A 20,800-nucleotide genomic window follows, 5' to 3' on the forward strand; every position below is an offset into this window, starting at 1 on the left:
GCACACTCACCGGCGTATCTATAATGGGTGCAGTGCACACAGGCCCCTGGGTCCAGAGGGGGCCCACACCGCACACATTTCTTCTATACTTACCTTACCGGCGTCCATCGGTGACTGTGTGTGGTCCCCCTCCTCTCCCGTAGCCATCACCGCCGCTGCTAGCGCACTGAACACTAGAGACTCTACTGCGCATGTGCAGGACTCCGGTAAAATGGCGCGGAGGCCTTTTTTCGGAGTCCTGCACATGCGCTGTAGACTCTGGCACTGTGCCAATGTTTCAGCGCTGAGAGCGCTAATAGCGGCGGTGACGGCTACAGGAGAGGAGGGGGCCCACACACGGAGTCTGCACATGGGTCCCCTCCTCACTAGAAACGACACTGAGCACACTGTTGCATAAGTTTGCGGGATACAAAATCCATAAGCAGAATATTAAATGCGGAGCTGAACTGAGAGATCAACAGATAAAGCAGATGTAGGACACGACAGTAGCCAACAGTACAAATCAGTAACACTGATACCACATTAAGAGGCAAGAGCTGGCTGAGGCACTACATACACAGTCATAACCAGATTAAGAATGATCTGGGGAAGGGGGCACAAGAGCATACCTAGAAAGAGATTCCAGATCCTATCAAACTTCAGAGGGCATTTTCTTTTGTTTTACATAAAATGTTCATGGGAGATGGGAGACGGGAGATAGTGACATTAACCAGGGCCACACAGTGGGAAATGGAAGGAGAAGCAGGAGCCATCCATGTTATTGTTCTTTCTAGTACTCTGCACCTAATCAGTGAGTGAGGAGGGCGAATCCTAATTTTGAAGGGCAACATTTTAGACGTGATGTATTGCTACAGCTACATCATGTGTATAATTTTGCCTTTCAAAATTAAATACGCCCTTCTTACTGATAAGGTACAGGGTATTAGAATGAACATGTTTTAGCAATGCAAACCCGTGCCAGAGATAAAAGATTGCACCCATAAATTGTGAGGAGGAGGAGGACAGGAAGTCCTCAATACTGAGACCAAAGAAGCACAGGCGAGGAGCTAGTAGGTGTAACCTTATACCCATATCCCGTATACATGCAACAACTCCAGACCAGAAGGCAGAAACCTGTGAACAAGTCCAGAGCATATGTCAGAAATCAGCAGTGGGGGCCTAACAATTAGAACAGACATCAGAGGATAATCCTCCAAAACTATAAAGCCTAATGGGGGTCCAGTAAACCACATGTAGGATACAAAACTGGGATTAGTTGATATCTGGCATATGCTATAGCAGTCCTGGGAGAACCCAGTATAATTTTCCAATCGACATCAGACAAATCATCGAAATCCACATCCCAGTGAGATCTAAAATTACACAGCCCATCAGTACCTTAATATGACAACAGAGAGGAGTAAGCCAGAGAGATGACCTCCGGGCGGGCAGGGTAGGCCCAGCAACAGAACCGGAGATTCAGAAAATGTAGGAGCAACACCCCAAAAGTGCACAGAGAGCATAGCATGTCTAAGCTGTAAATACCTAAAAAAAAAAAACCAGATGAGCTGGAAGACCATAAGTAGAGGACTAATAAGCAAAGGTGTGGAGAATCCCATCCTGATATAACTGACCTACCGCAGCAACCCCATAAGATAACCACCCAGAGCTACCCTCAAAATTATGCATCTCAGGAAAAGCCAAGTTACCCCAAAGTGGGGAACATGAATCAAGTTCTGTCTCCCCCCAGAATATAAACCGCAGCGAGACAGACTTTACCTGCCTGTTGCAACAATTAAGCGAGGCCCAAGCCAGGAGAACGTGCAACGGGGTGAAAGTCAGGCTAGCCTTTTCAAGAAAAGCCAAAGGGGCGTCTCCCTGAGCCACTCCCACATATAGGCTAATTGAACCACAATGTAATAAATGTGCATATCAGGCAAAGCTAGCCCACCCTGCCCCCGAGGCCTACAAAGGGTTTTGTAAGCTATATACGCTTGCTCTCCTGTTTTCACATAAAAGAGGTTGCATACGAAGCAGTTACAGTAAACTGAGATAGAGGGATATAGAAGGAAGAATTTTATATTTATATATACAGGTGAAACTCAGAAAATTAGAATATCGTGCAAAAGTTCATTTATTTCAGTAATTCAACTTAAAAGGTGCAACTAATATATTATATAGACTCATTACATGCAAAGTGAGATATTCCAAGCCTTTATTTGTTATAATTTTGATGATTGTGGCACACAGTTTAAGAAAACCCCAAACCCCAAATCCAAAATCTCAGAAAATTAGAATATTACATAAAATCAATAAAAAAAGGATTTTAAATACAGAAATGTCGGCCCTTTGAAAAATAAGAATTTACTTACCGATAATTCTATTTCTCGTAGTCCGTAGTGGATGCTGGGGACTCCGTAAGGACCATGGGGAATAGCGGCTCCGCAAGAGACTGGGCACAAAAGTAAAGCTTTAGAACTACCTGGTGTGCACTGGCTCCTCCCCCTATGACCCTCCTCCAAGCCTCAGTTAGGATACTGTGCCCGGACGAGCGTACACAATAAGGAAGGATTTTGAATCCCGGGTAAGACTCATACCAGCCACACCAATCACACCGTATAACTCGTGATCTAAACCCAGTTAACAGCATGATAACAGAGGAGCCTCTAGAAAAGATGGCTCACTACAGCAATAACACGATTTTTTGGTAACAATAACTATGTACCAGTATTGCAGACAATCCGCACTTGGGATGGGCGCCCAGCATCCACTACGGACTACGAGAAATAGAATTATCGGTAAGTAAATTCTTATTTTCTCTAACGTCCTAAGTGGATGCTGGGGACTCCGTAAGGACCATGGGGATTATACCAAAGCTCCCAAATGGGCGGGAGAGTGCGGATGACTCTGCAGCACCAAATGAGAGAACTCCAGGTCCTCCTCAGCCAGGGTATCAATTTTGAAGAATTTTACAAACGTATTTGCTCCTGACCAAGTAGCTGCTCGGCAAAGTTGTAAAGCCGAGACCCCTCGGGCAGCCGCCCAAGATGAGCCCACCTTCCTTGTGGAGTGGGCATTTACAGATTTTTGGCTGTGGCAGGCCTGCCACAGAATGTGCAAGCTGAATTGTACTACAAATCCAATGAGCAATAGTCTGCTTAGAAGCAGGAGCACCCAGCTTGTTGGGTGCATACAGGATAAACAGCGAGTCAGATTTTCTGACTCCAGCCGTCCTGGAAACATATATTTTCAGGGCCCTGACAACGTCTAGCTACTTGGAGTCCTCCAAGTCCCTAGTAGCCGCAGGCACCACAATAGGTTGGTTCAGGTGAAACGCTGAAACCACCTTAGGGAGAAACTGAGGACGAGTCCTCAATTCCGCCCTGTCCGAATGGAAAATCAGATAAGGGCTTTTACAGGATAAAGCCGCCAATTCTGACACGCGCCTGGCCCAGGCCAGGGCCAACAGCATGACCACTTTCCATGTGAGATATTTTAACTCCACAGATTTAAGTGGTTCAAACCAATGTGACTTTTGGAACCCAAAAACTACATTGAGATCCCAAAGTGGCACTGGAGGCACAAAAGGAGGCTGTATATGCAGTACCCCTTTTACAAACGTCTGAACTTCAGGGACTGAAGCTAGTTCTTTTTGGAAGAAAATTGACAGGGCCGAAATTTGAACCTTAATGGACCCCAATTTCAGGCCCATAGACACTCCTGTTTGCAGGAAATGTAGGAATCGACCCAGTTGAATTTCCTCCGTCGGGCCTTACTGGCCTCGCACCACGCAACATATTTTCGCCAAATGCGGTGATAATGTTTTGCGGTTACATCCTTCCTGGCTTTGATCAGGATAGGGATGACTTCATCCGGAATGCCTTTTTTCCTTCAGGATCCGGCGTTCAACCGCCATGCCGTCAAACGCAGCCGCGGTAAGTCTTGGAACAGACAGGGTCCTTGCTGGAGCAGGTCCCTTATTAGAGGTAGAGGCCACGGATCCTCCGTGAGCATCTCTTGAAGTTCCGGTTACCAAGTCCTTCTTGGCCAATCCGGAGCCACGAATATAGTGCTTACTCCTCTCCATCTTATCAATCTCAGTACCTTGGGTATGAGAGGCAGAGGAGGGAACACATACACTGACTGGTACACCCACGGTGTTACCAGAGCGTCTACAGCTATTGCCTGAGGGTCCCTTGACCTGGCGCAATACCTGTCGAGTTTTTCCCAACGGTTTATAATCATGTGGAAGACTTCTGGGTGAAGTCTCCACTCTCCCGGGTGGAGGTCGTGTCTGCTGAGGAAGTCTGCTTCCCAGTTGTCCACTCCCGGAATGAATACTGCTGACAGTGCTATCACATGATTTTCCGCCCAGCGAAGAATCCTTGCAGCTTCTGCCATTGCCCTCCTGCTTCTTGTGCCACCCTGTCTGTTTACGTGGGTGACTGCCGTGATGTTGTCCGACTGGATCAACACCGGCTGACCTTGAAGCAGAGGTCCTGCTAAGCTTAGAGCATTGTAAATGGCCCTTAGCTTCAGGATATTTATGTGAAGTGATGTCTCCAGGCTTGAACATAAGCCCTGGAAATTCCTTCCCTGTGTGACTGCTCCCCAGCCTCGCAGGCTGGCATCCGTGGTCACCAGGACCCAGTCCTGAATGCCGAATCTGCGGCCCTCTAGAAGATGAGCACTCTGCAACCACCACAGGAGGGACACCCTTGTCCTTGGTGACAGGGTTATCCGCTGATGCATCTGAAGATGCGACCCGGACCATTTGTCCAGCAGGTCCCACTGGAAAGTTCTTGCGTGGAATCTGCCGAATGGGATTGCTTCGTAGGAAGCCACCATTTTACCCAGAACCCTTGTGCATTGATGCACTGAGAGTTGGCTCGGTTTTAGGAGGTTCCTGACTAGCTCGGATAACTCCCTGGCTTTCTCCTCCGGGAGAAACACCTTTTTCTGGACTGTGTCCAGGATCATCCCTAGGAACAGAAGACGAGTCGTCGGAACCAGCTGCGATTTTGGAATATTGAGAATCCAATCGTGCTGCCGCAACACTACCTGAGATAGTGCTACACCGACCACCAACTGTTCCCTGGATCTTACCCTTATCAGGGAATCGTCCAAGTAAGGGATAACTAAAATTCCCTTCCTTCGAAGGAATATCATCATTTCGGCCATTACCTTGGTAAAGACCCGGGGTGCCGTGGACCATCCATACGGCAGCGTCTGAACGGATAGTGACAGTTCTGTACCATAAACCTGAGGTACCCTTGGTGAGAAGGGTAAATTGGGACATGAAGGTAAGCATCCTTGATGTCCCGAGACATCATGTAGTCCCTTTCTTCCAGGTTCGCAATCACTGCTCTGAGTGACTCAATCTTGAATTTGAACCTCTGTATGTAAGTGTTCAAAGATTTTAGATTTAGAATCGGTCTCACCGAGCCGTCCGGCTTCGGTACCACAACAGTGTGGAATAATACCCCGTTCCCTGTTGCAGGAGGGGTACCTTGATTATCACCTGCTGGGAATACAGCTTGTGAATGGCTTCCAAAACTGTCTCGCTGTCAGAAGGAGACATCGGTAAAGCCGACTTTAGGAAACGGCGAGGGGGAGACGTCTCGAATTCCAATTTGTACCCCTGAGATATCACCTGAAGGATCCAGGGGTCTACTTGCGAGTGAGCCCACTGCGCGCTGAAATTCATTGAGACGGGCCCCCCACCGTGCCTGATTCTGCTTGTAAAGCCCCAGCGTCATACTGAGGGCTTGGCAGAGGCGGGAGAGGGTTTCTGTTCCTGGGAACTGGCTGATTTCTGCAGCCTTTTTCCTCTCCCTCTGTCACGGGGCAGAAATGAGGAACCTTTTGCCCGCTTGTCCACGAAAAGACTGTGCCTGATAATACGGCGTCTTCTCATGTTGAGAGGCGACCTGGGGTACAAACGTGGATTTCCCAGCTGTTGCCGTGGCCACCAGGTCTGAAAGACCGACCCCAAATAACTCCTCCCCTTAATAAGGCAATACTTCCAAATGCCGTTTGGAATCCGCATCACCTGACCACTGTCGTGTCCATAACCCTCTACTGGTAGAAATGGACAACGCACTTAGACTTGATGCCAGTCGGCAAATATTCCGCTGTGCATCACGCATATATACAAATGCATCTTTCAAATGCTCTATAGGCAATAATATACTGTCCCTATCTAGGGTATCAATATTTTCAGTCAGGGAATCCGACCACGCCAACCCAGCACTGCACATCCAGGCTGAGGCGATTGCTGGTCGCAGTATAACACCAGTATGTGTGTAAATACATTTTAGGATACCCTCCTGCTTTCTATCAGCAGGATCCTTAAGGGCGGCCATCTCAGGAGAGGGTAGAGCCCTTGTTCTTACAAGCGTGTGAGCGCTTTATCCACCCTAGGGGGTGTTTCCCAACGCACCCTAACCTCTGGCGGGAAAGGATATAATGCCAATAACATTTTAGAAATTATCAGTTGTTATCGGGGGAAACCCACGCATCATCACACACCTCATTTAATTTCTCAGATTCAGGAAAACTACAGGTAGTTTTTCCTCACCGAACATAATACCCCTTTTTGGTGGTACTCGTATTATCAGAAATGTGTAAAACATTTTTCATTGCCTCAATCATGTAACGTGTGGCCCTACTGGAAGTCACATTTGTCTCTTCACCGTCGACACTGGAGTCAGTATCCGTGTCGGCGTCTATATCTGCCATCTGAGGTAACGGGCGCTTTAGAGCCCCTGACGGCCTATGAGACGTCTGGACAGGCACAAGCTGAGTAGCCGGCTGTCTCATGTCAACCACTGTCTTTTATACAGAGCTGACACTGTCACGTAATTCCTTCCAACAGTTCATCCACTCAGGTGTCGACCCCCTAGGGGGTGACATCACTATTACAGGCAATCTGCTCCGTCTCCACATCATTTTTCTCCTCATACATGTCGACACAAACGTACCGACACACAGCACACACACAGGGAATGCTCTGATAGAGGACAGGACCCCACTAGCCCTTTGGGGAGACAGAGGGAGAGTTTGCCAGCACACACCAGAGCGCTATATATATACAGGGATAACCTTATATAAGTGTTTTTCCCCTTATAGCTGCTGTATTGTTAATACTGCGCCTAATTAGTGCCCCCCTCTCTTTTTTAACCCTTTCTGTAGTGTAGTGACTGCAGGGGAGAGCCAGGGGAGCTTCCCTCCAACTGAGCTGTGAGGGAAAATGGCGCCAGTGTGCTGAGGAGATAGGCTCCGCCCCTTTTTCACGGACTTTTCTCCTGCTTTTTTATGGATTCTGGCAGGGGTTAAAATTCATCCATATAGCCCTGGGGGCTATATGTGATGTATTTTCGCCAGCCAAGGTGTTTTTATTGCTGCTCAGGGCGCCCCCCCCTAGCGCCCTGCACCCTCAGTGACCGAAGTGTGAAGTGTGCTGAGGAGCAATGGCGCACAGCTGCAGTGCTGTGCGCTACCTTGGTGAAGACAGGGCGTCTTCTGCCGCCGATTTTCCGGACCTCTTCTGTCTTCTGGCTCTGTAAGGGGGCCGGTGGCGCGGCTCTGGGACCCATCCATGGCTGGGCCTGTGATCGTCCCTCTGGAGCTAATGTCCAGTAGCCTAAGAAGCCCAATCCACTCTGCACGCAGGTGAGTTCGCTTCTTCTCCCCTTAGTCCCTCGATGCAGTGAGCCTGTTGCCAGCAGGTCTCACTGAAAATAAAAAACCTAAAACTAAACTTTTCACTAAGCAGCTCAGGAGAGCCACCTAGTGTGCACCCTTCTCGTTCGGGCACAAAAATCTAACTGGGGCTTGGAGGAGGGTCATAGGGGGAGGAGCCAGTGCACACCAGGTAGTTCTAAAGCTTTACTTTTGTGCCCAGTCTCCTGCGGAGCCGTTATTCCCCATGGTCCTAACGGAGTCCCCAGCATCCACTTAGGACGTTAGAGAAAGTATGATAATGCATATGTACTCAGTACTTGGTTTGGGACCCTTTTGCATGAATTACTGCGTTTACTTTGGACTTCATAAAGAACAGTGGACTAACACCAGCAGATGACATGGCTCCCCAAATCAACACAGACTGTGGAAACATCACACTGGACTTCAAGCATCTTGGATTGTGTGACTCTCCATTATTCCTCCATACTCTGGAACCTTGGTTTCCAAATGATGTGCAAAATTTGCTATAATCAGAAGAGAGGAATTTGGACCAATGAGCAACAGACCAGTTCTGTCTTTCTTTAGCCCAGGTAAGAAGCTTCTGACGTTGCTTGCTGTTCAGGAGCGGCTTGACAAGAGGAATCCGACATTTAAAGCCCATGTCCAGGATCATTCTGTGTGTGGTGGCTCTTGATGCACTAACTCCAGCCTTGTGAAGCTCCCCCACACTTTTGAATAGCCTTTTCCTGACAATCCTCTCCAGGCTGCGGTCATCCCTGCGCTTCCACTTAACTTTCTATTAATGTGCTTTGATACAGCACTTTCAGAACATCCAACTTATTTTGCAATTTCCTCTTGTGGAGGGCGTCAACGATGGCTTTCTGCACAACTGTCAGGTCAGCAGTCTTCCCCATGATTGTGAATTGTACTGAACCAGACTGAGACACCATTTAAAGGCTTAGGAACCCTTTGCAGGTGGTTTGGATTATTTAGCCGATTAGGGTGTGACACTTTGAGCCTACAATATTTAACCTTTTCACAATATTCTAATTTTCTGAGATTCTGTGGTTTTCTAAAGCTGTAAGCCACAGTCATCAAAATGATAACAAATAAAGGCTTGAAATATCTCACTTTGCATGTAATGAGTATATATAATATATTAGTTTCACCTTTTACGTTGAATTACTGAAATAAATGAACTTTTGCACAAGTTTCACATGTATATTTATAAATACAGGTTGAGTATCCCTTATCCAAAATGCTTGGGACCAGGGGTATTTTGGATATCGGATTTTTCCGTATTTTGGAATAATTGCATACCATAATGAGATATCATGGTGATGGGACCTAAATCTAAGCACAGAATGCATTTATGTTACATATACACCTTATACACACAGACTGAATGTCATTTTAGCCAATATTTTTATAACTTTGTGCATTAAACAAAGTGTGTCTACATTCACACAATTCATATGTTTCATATACACCTTATACACACAGCCTGAAGGTCATTTAATACAATATTTTTAATAACATTGTGTATTAAACAAAGTTTGTGTACAGTGAGCCATCAGAAAACAAAGGTTTCACTATCTCACTCAAAAAAATCCGTATTTCGGATATTTGGATATGGGATACTCAACCTGTATATACATTTTGGCTGTGTCACTATCTTAATAAGGTCACTGCAGACCGTGAGAGAGAGATCCTCTGCCAGACACGGGACTTAGGGCCTTATTCAGTAGCCGTCACTACTGATAAGCGATCGCAGTGCCCCACTCAAGCCTGCACTGCGCCTGCACAGGACCCGTACTGCACGTGCCAGGGAACTGCGATCGCGTCACTATGTGAAGGCCTTAGCCTGACTGACAGGCAGAGGCGTTCGCAGGGCGGAATGGGGCTTCGCCGCTGCGTCGGGTGGGTGTCGACCCTGCGTTGGGTGGACGTATCGGTAGAAACAGGGGGTGGGTTCGGGCCAGCAGCTGAGACCCGAAAAATAGCTGTCCCTGCGTCTGCCATTCGCACCCAAGCTGCAGAGGTATGGGGCTTCCACAAATCAGCGATGCGATCGCAATTTAATGGCAATTGCATTGCTGCAGGGTATTTGTATGCTCGGCATGCGATCGCACCCAGTTGCAGTTTTGCTAAAATCGCAAAACTGCAACTGAAGCTGAATAAGACACACAAATAATCGATTTGAGGGCAGAGGCTTAATGGGAGAAACTCAGCTGGAGAACAAGAGATCTGTCTATCAAGATACTTAAATGGAGTACACCACTGCAAAGCAAGACTATAGGTAGGAGAGGAAAAACACAGACATCCCAATTGATACGGGAGAGTAAAACCCATAACTATCTATTACAGCAAGCAGAGTAGGGAGATAACTTTCCATTCTCATTAAAAGCAGGATCAGATCATATTAAAAGATATTAAAGCCTGATATCTCTGAGAAAGCTCTGACCGCACATGCCAATGGTTCTATGGTCAAAGTAAATAACAGTGGGGACAACGGGCATCCTTGCCTAGTCCAGCACTCAAGTAAAAAAAGACCCAGTAACAAACCCATTTACACTAACCCGGGCAGCCAGATAGAACTAAAGCAATGTGATCTTAATCTAAAGAGCACTTTCCAAAGAAATGACCGTTCCACTGAATCAAATGCTTGGGCACATTAAGGGAGACAACCACGGCGTCATCCGTCTCATCATGCCACCTGCAAATAGTTAGAAAGCCATCTAAGATCAGTGGCAGTAATTGATCTTAGATCAATAAATTGGGGCAATTTGGAGTTTTGCAGATGATTATGTAAATAAATCTGCAACGTATGGGGTTCACAGATCGCAGATTCCAACCAAAAAGTAATTGGGATTGATAAATCAGGTTGTCCAACATGTTGGATTTCACAGATCAATTGGGGCTGTAGATTGCTAGTGTATGGTATGGTTTCTACTAAACTGATGATTCTTTCAAGATTGGCAGATCTGTATTTGCTGAAAATAATCTGAAAATCACTAAAAAAATAAGATTTTACTTACCGATAAATCTATTTCTCGTAGTCCGTAGTGGATGCTGGGGACTCCGTCAGGACCATGGGGATTAGCGGCTCCGCAGGAGACAGGGCACAAAAATAAAGCTTTAGGATCAGGTGGTGTGCACTGGCTCCTCCCCCTATGACCCTCCTCCAAGCCTCAGTTAGGATACTGTGCCCGGACGAGCGTACACAATAAGGAAGGATTTTGAATCCCGGGTAAGACTCATACCAGCCACACAAATCACACCGTACAACTTGTGATCTGAACCCAGTTAACAGTATGACAAACGTAGGAGCCTCTGAACAGACGGCTCACAACAATAACAACCCGATTTTTTTGTAACAATAACTATGTACAAGTATTGCAGACAATCCGCACTTGGGATGGGCGCCCAGCATCCACTACGGACTACGAGAAATAGATTTATCGGTAAGTAAAATCTTATTTTCTCTGACGTCCTAGTGGATGCTGGGGACTCCGTCAGGACCATGGGGATTATACCAAAGCTCCCAAACGGGCGGGAGAGTGCGGATGACTCTGCAGCACCGAATGAGAGAACTCCAGGTCCTCTTTAGCCAGGGTATCAAATTTGTAGAATTTTACAAACGTGTTCTCCCCCGACCACGTAGCTGCTCGGCAGAGTTGTAATGCCGAGACCCCTCGGGCAGCCGCCCAGGATGAGCCCACCTTCCTTGTGGAATGGGCCTTGACAGATTTAGGCTGTGGCAGGCCTGCCACAGAATGTGCAAGTTGAAATGTGCTACAAATCCAACGAGCAATCGTCTGCTTAGAAGCAAGAGCACCCAGTTTGTTGGGTGCATACAGGATAACAGCAAGTCAGTTTTCCTGACTCCAGCCGTCCTGGAAACCTATATTTTCAGGGCCCTGACAACATCTAGCAACTTGGAGTCCTCCAAGTCCCTAGTAGCCGCAGGTACCACAATAAGCTGGTTCAGGTGAAACGCTGACACCACCTTAGGGAGAAACTGGGGACGAGTCCGCAGCTCTGCCCTGTCTGAATGGACAAACAGATATGGCTTTTTTGAGACAAAGCCGCCAATTCTGACACTCGCCTGGCCCAAGGCCAGGGCCAACAGCATGGTCACTTTTCATGTGAGATATTTCAAATCCACAGATTTGAGCGGTTTAAAATGTGATTTGAGGAATCCCAGAACTACGTTGAGATCCCACAGTGCCACTGGAGGCACAAAAAGGGGGTTGTATATGCAATACTCCCTTGACAAACTTCTGGACTTCAGGAACTGAAGCCAATTCTTTCTGGAAGAAAATTGACAGGGCCGAAATTTGAACCTTAATGGACCCCAATTTGAGGCCCATAGACACTCCTGTTTGCAGGAAATGCAGGAATCGACCGAGTTGAAATTTCTTCGTGGGGCCTTCCTGGCCTCACACCACGCAACATATTTTCGCCACATGTGGTGATAATGTTGTGCGGTCACCTCCTTCCTGGCTTTGACCAGGGTAGGAATGACCTCTTCCGGAATGCCTTTTTCCCTTAGGATCCGGCGTTCCACCGCCATGCCGTCAAACGCAGCCGCGGTAAGTCTTGGAACAGACCTGGTACTTGCTGAAGCAAGTCCCTTCTTAGCGGCAGAGGCCATGAGTCCTCTGTGAGCATTTCTTGAAGTTCCGGGTGCCACGTCCTTCTTGGCCAATCCGGAGCGACGAGTATAGTTCTTACTCCTCTACGTCTTATAATTCTCAGTACCTTAGGTATGAGAAGCAGAGGAGGGAACACATACACCGACTGGTACACCCACGGTGTTACCAGAACGTCCACAGCTATTGCCTGAGGGTCTCTTGACCTGGCGCAATACCTGTCCAGTTTTTTGTTCAGGCGGGACGCCATCATGTCCACCTTTGGTCTTTCCCAACGGTTCACAATCATGTGGAATACTTCCCGATGAAGTCCCCACTCTCCCGGGTGGAGGTCGTGCCTGCTGAGGAAGTCTGCTTCCCAGTTGTCCACTCCCGGAATGAACACTGCTGACAGTGCTATCACATGATTTTTCGCCCAGCGAAGAATCCTTGCAGTTTCTGCCATTGCCCTCCTGCTTCTTGTGCCGCCCTGTCTGTTTACGTGGGCGACTGCCGTGATGTTGTCCCACTGGATCAATACCGGCTGACCTTGAAGCAGAGGTCTTGCTAAGCTTAGAACATTGTAAATTGCCCTTAGCTCCAGTATATTCATGTGGAGAGAAGTCTCCAGACTTGATCACACTCCCTGGAAATTTTTTCCCTGTGTGACTGCTCCCCAGCCTCTCAGGCTGGCATCCGTGGTCACCAGGACCCAGTCCTGAATGCCGAATCTGCGGCCCTTTAGTAGATGAGCCCTCTGCAGCCACCGCAGAAGACACACCCTTGTCCTTGGAGACAGGGTTATCCGCTGATGCATCTAAAGATGCGATCCGGACCATTTTTCCAGCAGATCCCACTGAAAAGTTCTTGCGTGAAATCTGCCGAATGGAATCGCTTCGTAAAAAGCCACCATTTTTCCCAGGACCCTTGTGCAATGATGCACTGACACTTTTCCTGGTTTTAGGAGGTTCCTGACTAGCTCGGATAACTCCCTGGCTTTCTTCTCCGGGAGAAACACCTTTTTCTGGACTGTGTCCAGAATCATCCCTAGGAACAGCAGACGTGTCGTCGGAAACAGCTGCGGTTTTGGAATATTTAGAATCCACCCGTGCTGTCGTAGAACTACTTGAGATAGTGCTACTCCGACCTCCAACTGTTCTCTGGACCTTGCCCTTATCAGGAGATCGTCCATTTTCTTTGAAGAAGAATCATCATTTCGGCCATTACCTTGGTAAGGACCCGGGGTGTCGTGGACAATCCCACCGGCAGCGTCTGAAACTGATAGTGACAGTTCTGTACCACGAACCTGAGGTACCCTTGGTGAGAAGGGCAAATTGGGACATGGAGGTAAGCATCCCTGATGTCCCGGGACACCATATAGTCCCCTTCTTCCTGGTTCGCTATCACTGCTCTGAGTGACTCCATCTTGATTTGAACCTTTGTATGTAAGTGTTCAAATATTTCAGATTTAGAATAGGTCTCACCGAGCCGTCTGGCTTGAGTACCACAATATAGTGTGGAATAATACCCCTTTCCTTGTTGTATGAGGGGTACTTTGATTATCACCTGCTGGGAATACAGCTTGTGAATTGTTTCCACTACTGCCTCCCTGTCAGAGGGAGACGTTGGTAAAGCAGACTTCAGGAACCTGCGAGGGGGAGACGTCTCGAATTTCCAATCTGTACCCCTGGGATACTACTTGTAGGATCCAGGGGTCCACTTGCGAGTGAGTCCACTGCGTGCTGAAACTCTTGAGACGACCCCCCACCGCACCTGAGTCCGCTTGTACGGCCCCAGCGTCATGCTGAGGACTTGGCAGAAGCGGTGGAGGGCTTCTGTTCCTAGGAATGGGCTGCCTGCTGCAGTCTTCTTCCTTTTCCTCTATCCCATGGCAGATATGACTGGCCTTTTGCCCGCTTGCCCTTATGGGGACGAAAGGACTGAGGCTGAAAAGACGTTGTCTTTTTCTCCTTTATACGGCCATACTTCCATGTGCCGTTTGGAATCTGCATCACCTGACCACTGTCGTGTCCATAAACAACTTCTGGCAGATATGGACATCGCACTTACTCTTGATGCCAGAGTGCAAATATCCCTCTGTGCATCTCGCATATATAGAAATGTATCCTTTAAATGCTCTATAGTCAATAAAATACTGTCCCTGTCAAGGGTATCAATATTTTCAGTCAGGGAATCCGACCAAGCCACCCCAGCGCTGCACATCCAGGCTGAGGCGATCGCTGGTCGCAGTATAACACCAGTATGTGTGTATATACTTTTTAGGATATTTTCCAGCCTCCTATCAGCTGGCTCCTTGAGGGCGGCCCTATCTGGAGACGGTACCGCCACTTGTTTTGATAAGCGTGTGAGCGCCTTATCCACCCTAAGGGGTGTTTCCCAACGCGCCCTAACTTCTGGCGGGAAAGGGTATACCGCCAATAATTTTCTATCGGGGGAAACCCACGCATCATCACACACTTCATTTAATTTATCTGATTCAGGAAAAACTACAGGTAGTTTTTTCACACTCCACATAATACCCTTTTTTGTGGTACTTGTAGTATCAGAAATATGTAACACCTCCTTCATTGCCCTTAACAAGTAACGTGTGGCCCTAAAGGAAAATACGTTTGTTTCTTCACCGTCGACACTGGAGTCAGTGTCCGTGTCTGTGTCGACCGACTGAGGTAAAAAGACGTTTTAACGCCCCTGACGGTGTTTGAGACGCCTGGACAGGTACTAATTGGTTTGCCGGCCGTCTCATGTCGTCAACCGACCTTGCAGCGTGTTGACATTATCACGTAATTCCTTAAATAAGCCATCCATTCCGGTGTCGACTCCCTAGAGAGTGACATCACCATTACAGGCAATTGCTCCGCCTCCTCACCAACATCGTCCTCATACATGTCGACACACACGTACCGACACACAGCACACACACAGGGAATGCTCTGATAGAGGACAGGACCCCACTAGCCCTTTGGAGAGACAGAGGGAGAGTTTGCCAGCACACACCAAAACGCTATAATTATACAGGGACAACCTTTATATAAGTGTTTTTCCCTTATAGCATCTTAATATATATAATCATATCGCCAAATAAGAGCCCCCCCTCTCTGTTTTAACCCTGTTTCTGTAGTGCAGTGCAGGGGAGAGCCTGGGAGCCTTCCCACCAGCATTTCTGTGAGGGAAAATGGCGCTGTGTGCTGAGGAGAATAGGCCCCGCCCCCTTTTCGGCGGGCTTCTTCTCCCGTTTTTCTGAGACCTGGCAGGGGTTAAATACATCCATATAGCCCCAGGGGCTATATGTGATGTATTTTTTAGCCAGAACAAGGTATTCTCATTGCTGCCCAGGGCGCCCCCCGCAGCGCCCTGCACCCTCCGTGACCGTTGGTGTGAAGTGTGTGACAACAATGGCGCACAGCTGCAGTGCTGTGCGCTACCTCATGAAGACTGAAAAGACTTCTGCCGCCGGTTTCTGGACCTCTTCACTTTTCGGCATCTGCAAGGGGGTCGGCGGCGCGGCTCCGGGACCGGACTCCATGGCTGGGCCTGTGTTCGATCCCTCTGGAGCTGATGGTGTCCAGTAGCCTAAGAAGCCAATCCATCCTGCACGCAGGTGAGTTCACTTCTTCTCCCCTAAGTCCCTCGTTGCAGTGAGCCTGTTGCCAGCAGGACTCACTGTAAAATAAAAAACCTAAAAACTTTTTCTAAGCAGCTCTTTAGGAGAGCCACCTAGATTGCACCCTGCTCGGACGGGCACAAAAACCTAACTGAGGCTTGGAGGAGGGTCATAGGGGGAGGAGCCAGTGCACACCACCTGATCCTAAAGCTTTATTTTTGTGCCCTGTCTCCTGCGGAGCCGCTAATCCCCATGGTCCTGACGGAGTCCCCAGCATCCACTAGGACGTCAGAGAAATATCTGTAATGTATGGGTACAGATTGGTGGATTGGGGAATCTTTAAATTGGGAGGGAGAGGGGAAATCACAGAATCTGTGAATTGCTGTTTTGTGATTGCCGATGGATGGGGGCCTTCAATATCCAGAAGGAAGCACCTCTGGGAAAATTAAAGTTCAGTGTAAACAACATTGAGGAGTGGTCAAACCCTCCATGACAAATATTCTAGCTTAGTTACAGCAGGGAGCAAGAAAGTAGAGTCATATCAATCCTGTAAAAAAACAAACACACACACACACACACACACACACACACACACACACAGTGCATTCATTCCGCCTAGAGACCCACGCACGTATTCACCTCACATTGTCCATCACAGGGGTTTTTAGGACACGAAACAGATGATGTTGCTGAGGTTCTTGTGGCATTCTCTTGCCATCAGCACGAGGGGATGGCGGTGGAGAGAAGGGAGGAAAGAGGTCTCCTGGTTCCAAAACTATGTGTTCATCATCCTTCAATTGAAAGAAAAGTGTTTTATGCACAGAACATTGATTCAACACACCATAATCAAAGCCGTCTGATTTGGAATTGCTTTTTAATGTACATGCATCTACAAATCCTTTTACCCAGTGCTATAGTAGGACACAGATAATGGGTTATGTCAAGGCTCGCCTCGGGCATAGACACCATAGGTACTTGCCTGGGGTGACCTAGCTACAGTGGGGGAGCCTAGAGGAGGGCTAGGCAAAGGGCGCAACAGTAATGGAGCAGGAGCAGCACCACGACACCAAGCGGGTCCTTCCGTCCATCAGAGCCTGTGCTGAACCCTGACTAGAGGAGCTCAACACACGTTCCTCTGACAAGGTTTAGTCTCTCTACCTACCTTGCGCCACCGCTGTGCGCGCACTGGCGGTTTCTGCCAGAATTGAAAGAACACTGTCTGGAAGGAGCAGCGGGCTCAGCTAAAAGTTCATGAGGACGGAGAACAATGGGGTAAATTTACTAAAGTGGGAGATTTTTAGAACTGGTGATGTTGCCCATAGCAACCAATCAGATTATATCTATTATTTGCTAGAAGCAGCTAGATAAATGGTAAGTAGAATCTGATTGGTTGCCATGGGCAACATCACCAGTTCTAAAAATCTCCCACCTTAGTAAATTTACCCCAATGAGTCACTCTGAGGCAAGTTTGAGTTTCTGTTTGAACTTTAAGTTCTCAATTTTAGGAACGATCTTAGCAATGCAACACTAATGGGCAGGAAAAAAGGAATTGCTGCAATTATACAATACTTCACCGCATTCTCCTCCAGTGGCTCCATATACCCTGCCTGTTTTAACCAATCTACTTAACCATCATGTGGTAATTATGAGACGGCTCCCAGGCAGCAAAAAAAAAAAAAAAACAATTTAAGACTCACAAGGTGATAATTTGACGGGATGCGGTCAAGATGCGGTCGAAATACCGACGCCGGAATCCCGACCGACACAATCCCGACATATTCTCCCTCCGTGGGTGTCCACGACACCCATAGAGGGAGAATATAATAGTGTGCCGAGCGTAGCGAGGCACCGAGCCCGCAGCGTGGCGAGCGAAGCGAGCCCGCAAGGGGCTGCGTTTCGCTCGCCACCCCTGTCGGGATTGTGTGGTCGGGATTCCGGCCGGCGGCATTTAGTACTGATCCCAATTTGACAATGTCTCATCAATGACACTAAGCTCCACAGTAGAACAGTGACAGTCTGACTGTGTCGTCCTCTCTCTCTGCCAGACCATCTGACCTCTGTCACTAACCCCACACCTTCATCCGCAGTGAGCCACAGTGCTATGTGGGACAGGACATGTATTTCTTTTCATGTTCTCCCTATACCTGTCCTGCTTCATCCGGCCACAAAACATAACAGTGCACACCTCATACAGCCCATGAGCTGAGCACATCTTTCATGGGAACCATAAGTTAAGGAAAACTGATAAATGTGCTTTCAATACTTTGCAACTCTACGAGTTTCTATTCTTTGCAATTATCATATTTAGATTATATTGATATGTAGGATTGGTTGCAATTGTAGGGGCCCCAGCTAAAAAAATGTTTCCCTACCACACAGAATAAAATGGTGTGACGAATCGGACGATGCTATGAGACGACTTCTATTTCTGGGGGAAAGGGACTTATGTTAATTTTAAAAATACTAGATAAATTAGATTTAGATGTCACATATTCTTGCTCTATAGCAGTGCAATCAATGAATATCATGGTACACAGTACTACACACAATTCCTAATATGCCATATACTGTATAAGTGCCTCATTGTCTTTCTCCAGTCACAGAAACCCCTCAGAGCCTGTAATACATGTGTCAATGGCAGCTTCCTAGATCCACATCACAAGACAGGCAAGAGTAGACACGAAAAACACAACTCTGGCTGCGCAGCCTAGATCTGGTGTCTGAGCGAGTCTCACGTGTAGAGCAGGCAGACGGAGTGTGGACATTGTGCATACCCTGCCACGCTCCTCTGACGTCCCCCCCAGCACGTCAGTAAATCACCTCAGCAGAGGAGCTACAAGGTACCAGACACAAAGTTAAAAATGAAAAGCATATAACATTTTTTTTTTTTAACGGTTAGTTTTTTTTTTCCATTTTGCCCTACTACCTGGCTGTGAAACACAACCCATCTGTGTTCTCCCCACTGCAGAAAGAGAAAAGTAACCTACCCTGTATGTTATTTCCAATGATAGAGATGGATAATTACTACTAAGGGGAGTATGCAATTTGCTCAGTTTTTTTTCCGCCGATGCGAAAGAACGGAGCTTTTCCCTATTTTTAGGGCAAATGTGGATTCGCCCTATGCAATAGCAGGGCCGAATTTTCGACTAGGCGGAAAATGCGGCAGGGGCAGAAAACACGTGGATTGGCAAAACCACGTGTTTTCCGTCAAAAACGCGGCCCATTTTTGCAGATTTTGAGGTATTTTTCGACAATGCCTTTTCACTTAACAAAAGGTGAAAAGGCATTGGCAAAACTGCCTTCAAAATGGAAGAAAACAGCCCTAATTTAATACTCAGTGGAGCAAATTTATTAGCTCCGAAATGATCAGAGCCAATTGCATACCCCCTAAACCTCTAGTACAGACTTTCCCAACCTTGGTCCTCAAGGCACACAAACAGTCTAGGTGTTAGCGATATCTAGCCTTGAGCACTCATGACTTAGTTAGTACCCCAGTTCTTTTGATTTAACCATCTGTGCTGAAGCATCGAGGTTGGGATGTCTCTAGTGGAAGAATGAAATGTAGTTAGGAGGACGTTAGAAGCAGCAAAATAAACTGCGGAAGTATCTCTACAGGCATAATAACAGTAGGCAAAGAGTTTAGAGAAGTTAAAAGCACAGCGTTAAATAATTTACAGTACAGTGAAAGTAAAGGGGGGTACACACCCTACTAGATTGCTTAGAAGTTAAGCACGGATCTCTCAGTGTGTAGGGGTACCGGCGACAGCGATGCGCGGTCAAATCTAGTGAGATTGCTCATTTCAGCACTGGGTGAAATGAGCAGCCCACCGCATCCCCTCCCCTCCCTCGCGCTGTGTGCTAAGCGGGGGGAGAGATGCATGCTGAGCGGTCTGTGCAAGATCGTTCAGAACACATCTCCCCCTTGTACGGGGCTTTACAAATCAATCAGGCTGAGTGAAATGGCAAATTAGCCTGAATTCCCTGCTTTACTGATAAACAACTGGCACGTGGCCAAACTGAAACTAAAGGGCCCCATACACTAACGCGACATGTCCGACCGTCATGTCGCAGGCGATCACACCGTGGTGTGGCAGGATCCAGGTGGCAGGATCGCCCAAGATACATCGTATGCTGTCCTTTTGCATACGATGTATCTTGGGCGATCCCAGCCATGCCTGCGGGGTCGGACATGATCGTGCAGCACGGTCAATCTGGAGGATCCGATCCGATGCTCACGGGAACGCGCATCGGATCGAATGGATTGGAAACACCTCCAAAATCCCCGATTTCATCCGCTATATATCAGGCCGAATGCCCGGAATCGGATGAAATCGGGCATTATCGTTCTAGTGTATGGGGCCCTTAAGTCCAGTTGCTTGGTTCAATGGCAGAATAGGTGCAGCCAACAATAAAAATAAACTATACAGAATTTTAAAATAGGGAATTATCTGATTTTTAAATAGGAGTACGAAACAGTAGAAACATGTTTCACCAAAGCCGGATTAAGAGGGGGGTCCAGGGGATAAGTACCCCGGGCCCCCTTTTTCAAAAGGGCCCCCCGCCACCGCCATAGATCGGATCACTGGTCCGATCAGCGGTATTGCACTGCGCTCCTGGTCCCCGCTCCCAAGAGCCGGCGCGGCGGCATCACACGCAGGGCAGCTAATCGATTGCTGTCCCTGGCGGCTCCCGGGAGGCTCCCCACTGCAGTCTGCAGTGTATCGAAAGGATGGTACAGGGAGACAGAGGGAAGGACAGCTGAGCGACAGCTCAGCTGTCCAATTCTCTGAGGAGCAGCAGCCTTCGGCTCAGTCATTGGCTGGGCGCGCAGGCTGCAGTGAAGAAGGAGCACACATCGTATGGATGCAGCCAGCACCCA

General features: G+C 47.8%; 1 protein-coding gene across 4 annotated transcripts in view; it reads right to left on the reverse strand.

Annotated features, from left to right (window-relative positions):
- TMEM94 (transmembrane protein 94) overlaps positions 1-20,800 on the reverse strand; it is a 182,576-nt gene that overhangs the window by 101,380 nt on the left and 60,396 nt on the right. For all 4 annotated transcript variants that reach the window (XM_063960629.1, XM_063960630.1, XM_063960631.1 and 1 more), the window contains exon 7: positions 16,561-16,712. In XM_063960629.1, coding sequence (XP_063816699.1) covers positions 16,561-16,712 — 152 coding nt within the window. The remainder of the gene's footprint in view (positions 1-16,560; positions 16,713-20,800) is intronic.

This window comes from Pseudophryne corroboree, chromosome 3 (genome assembly GCF_028390025.1).
Source record: "Pseudophryne corroboree isolate aPseCor3 chromosome 3, aPseCor3.hap2, whole genome shotgun sequence".
NCBI classification, from domain to species: Eukaryota; Metazoa; Chordata; class Amphibia; order Anura; family Myobatrachidae; genus Pseudophryne; species Pseudophryne corroboree.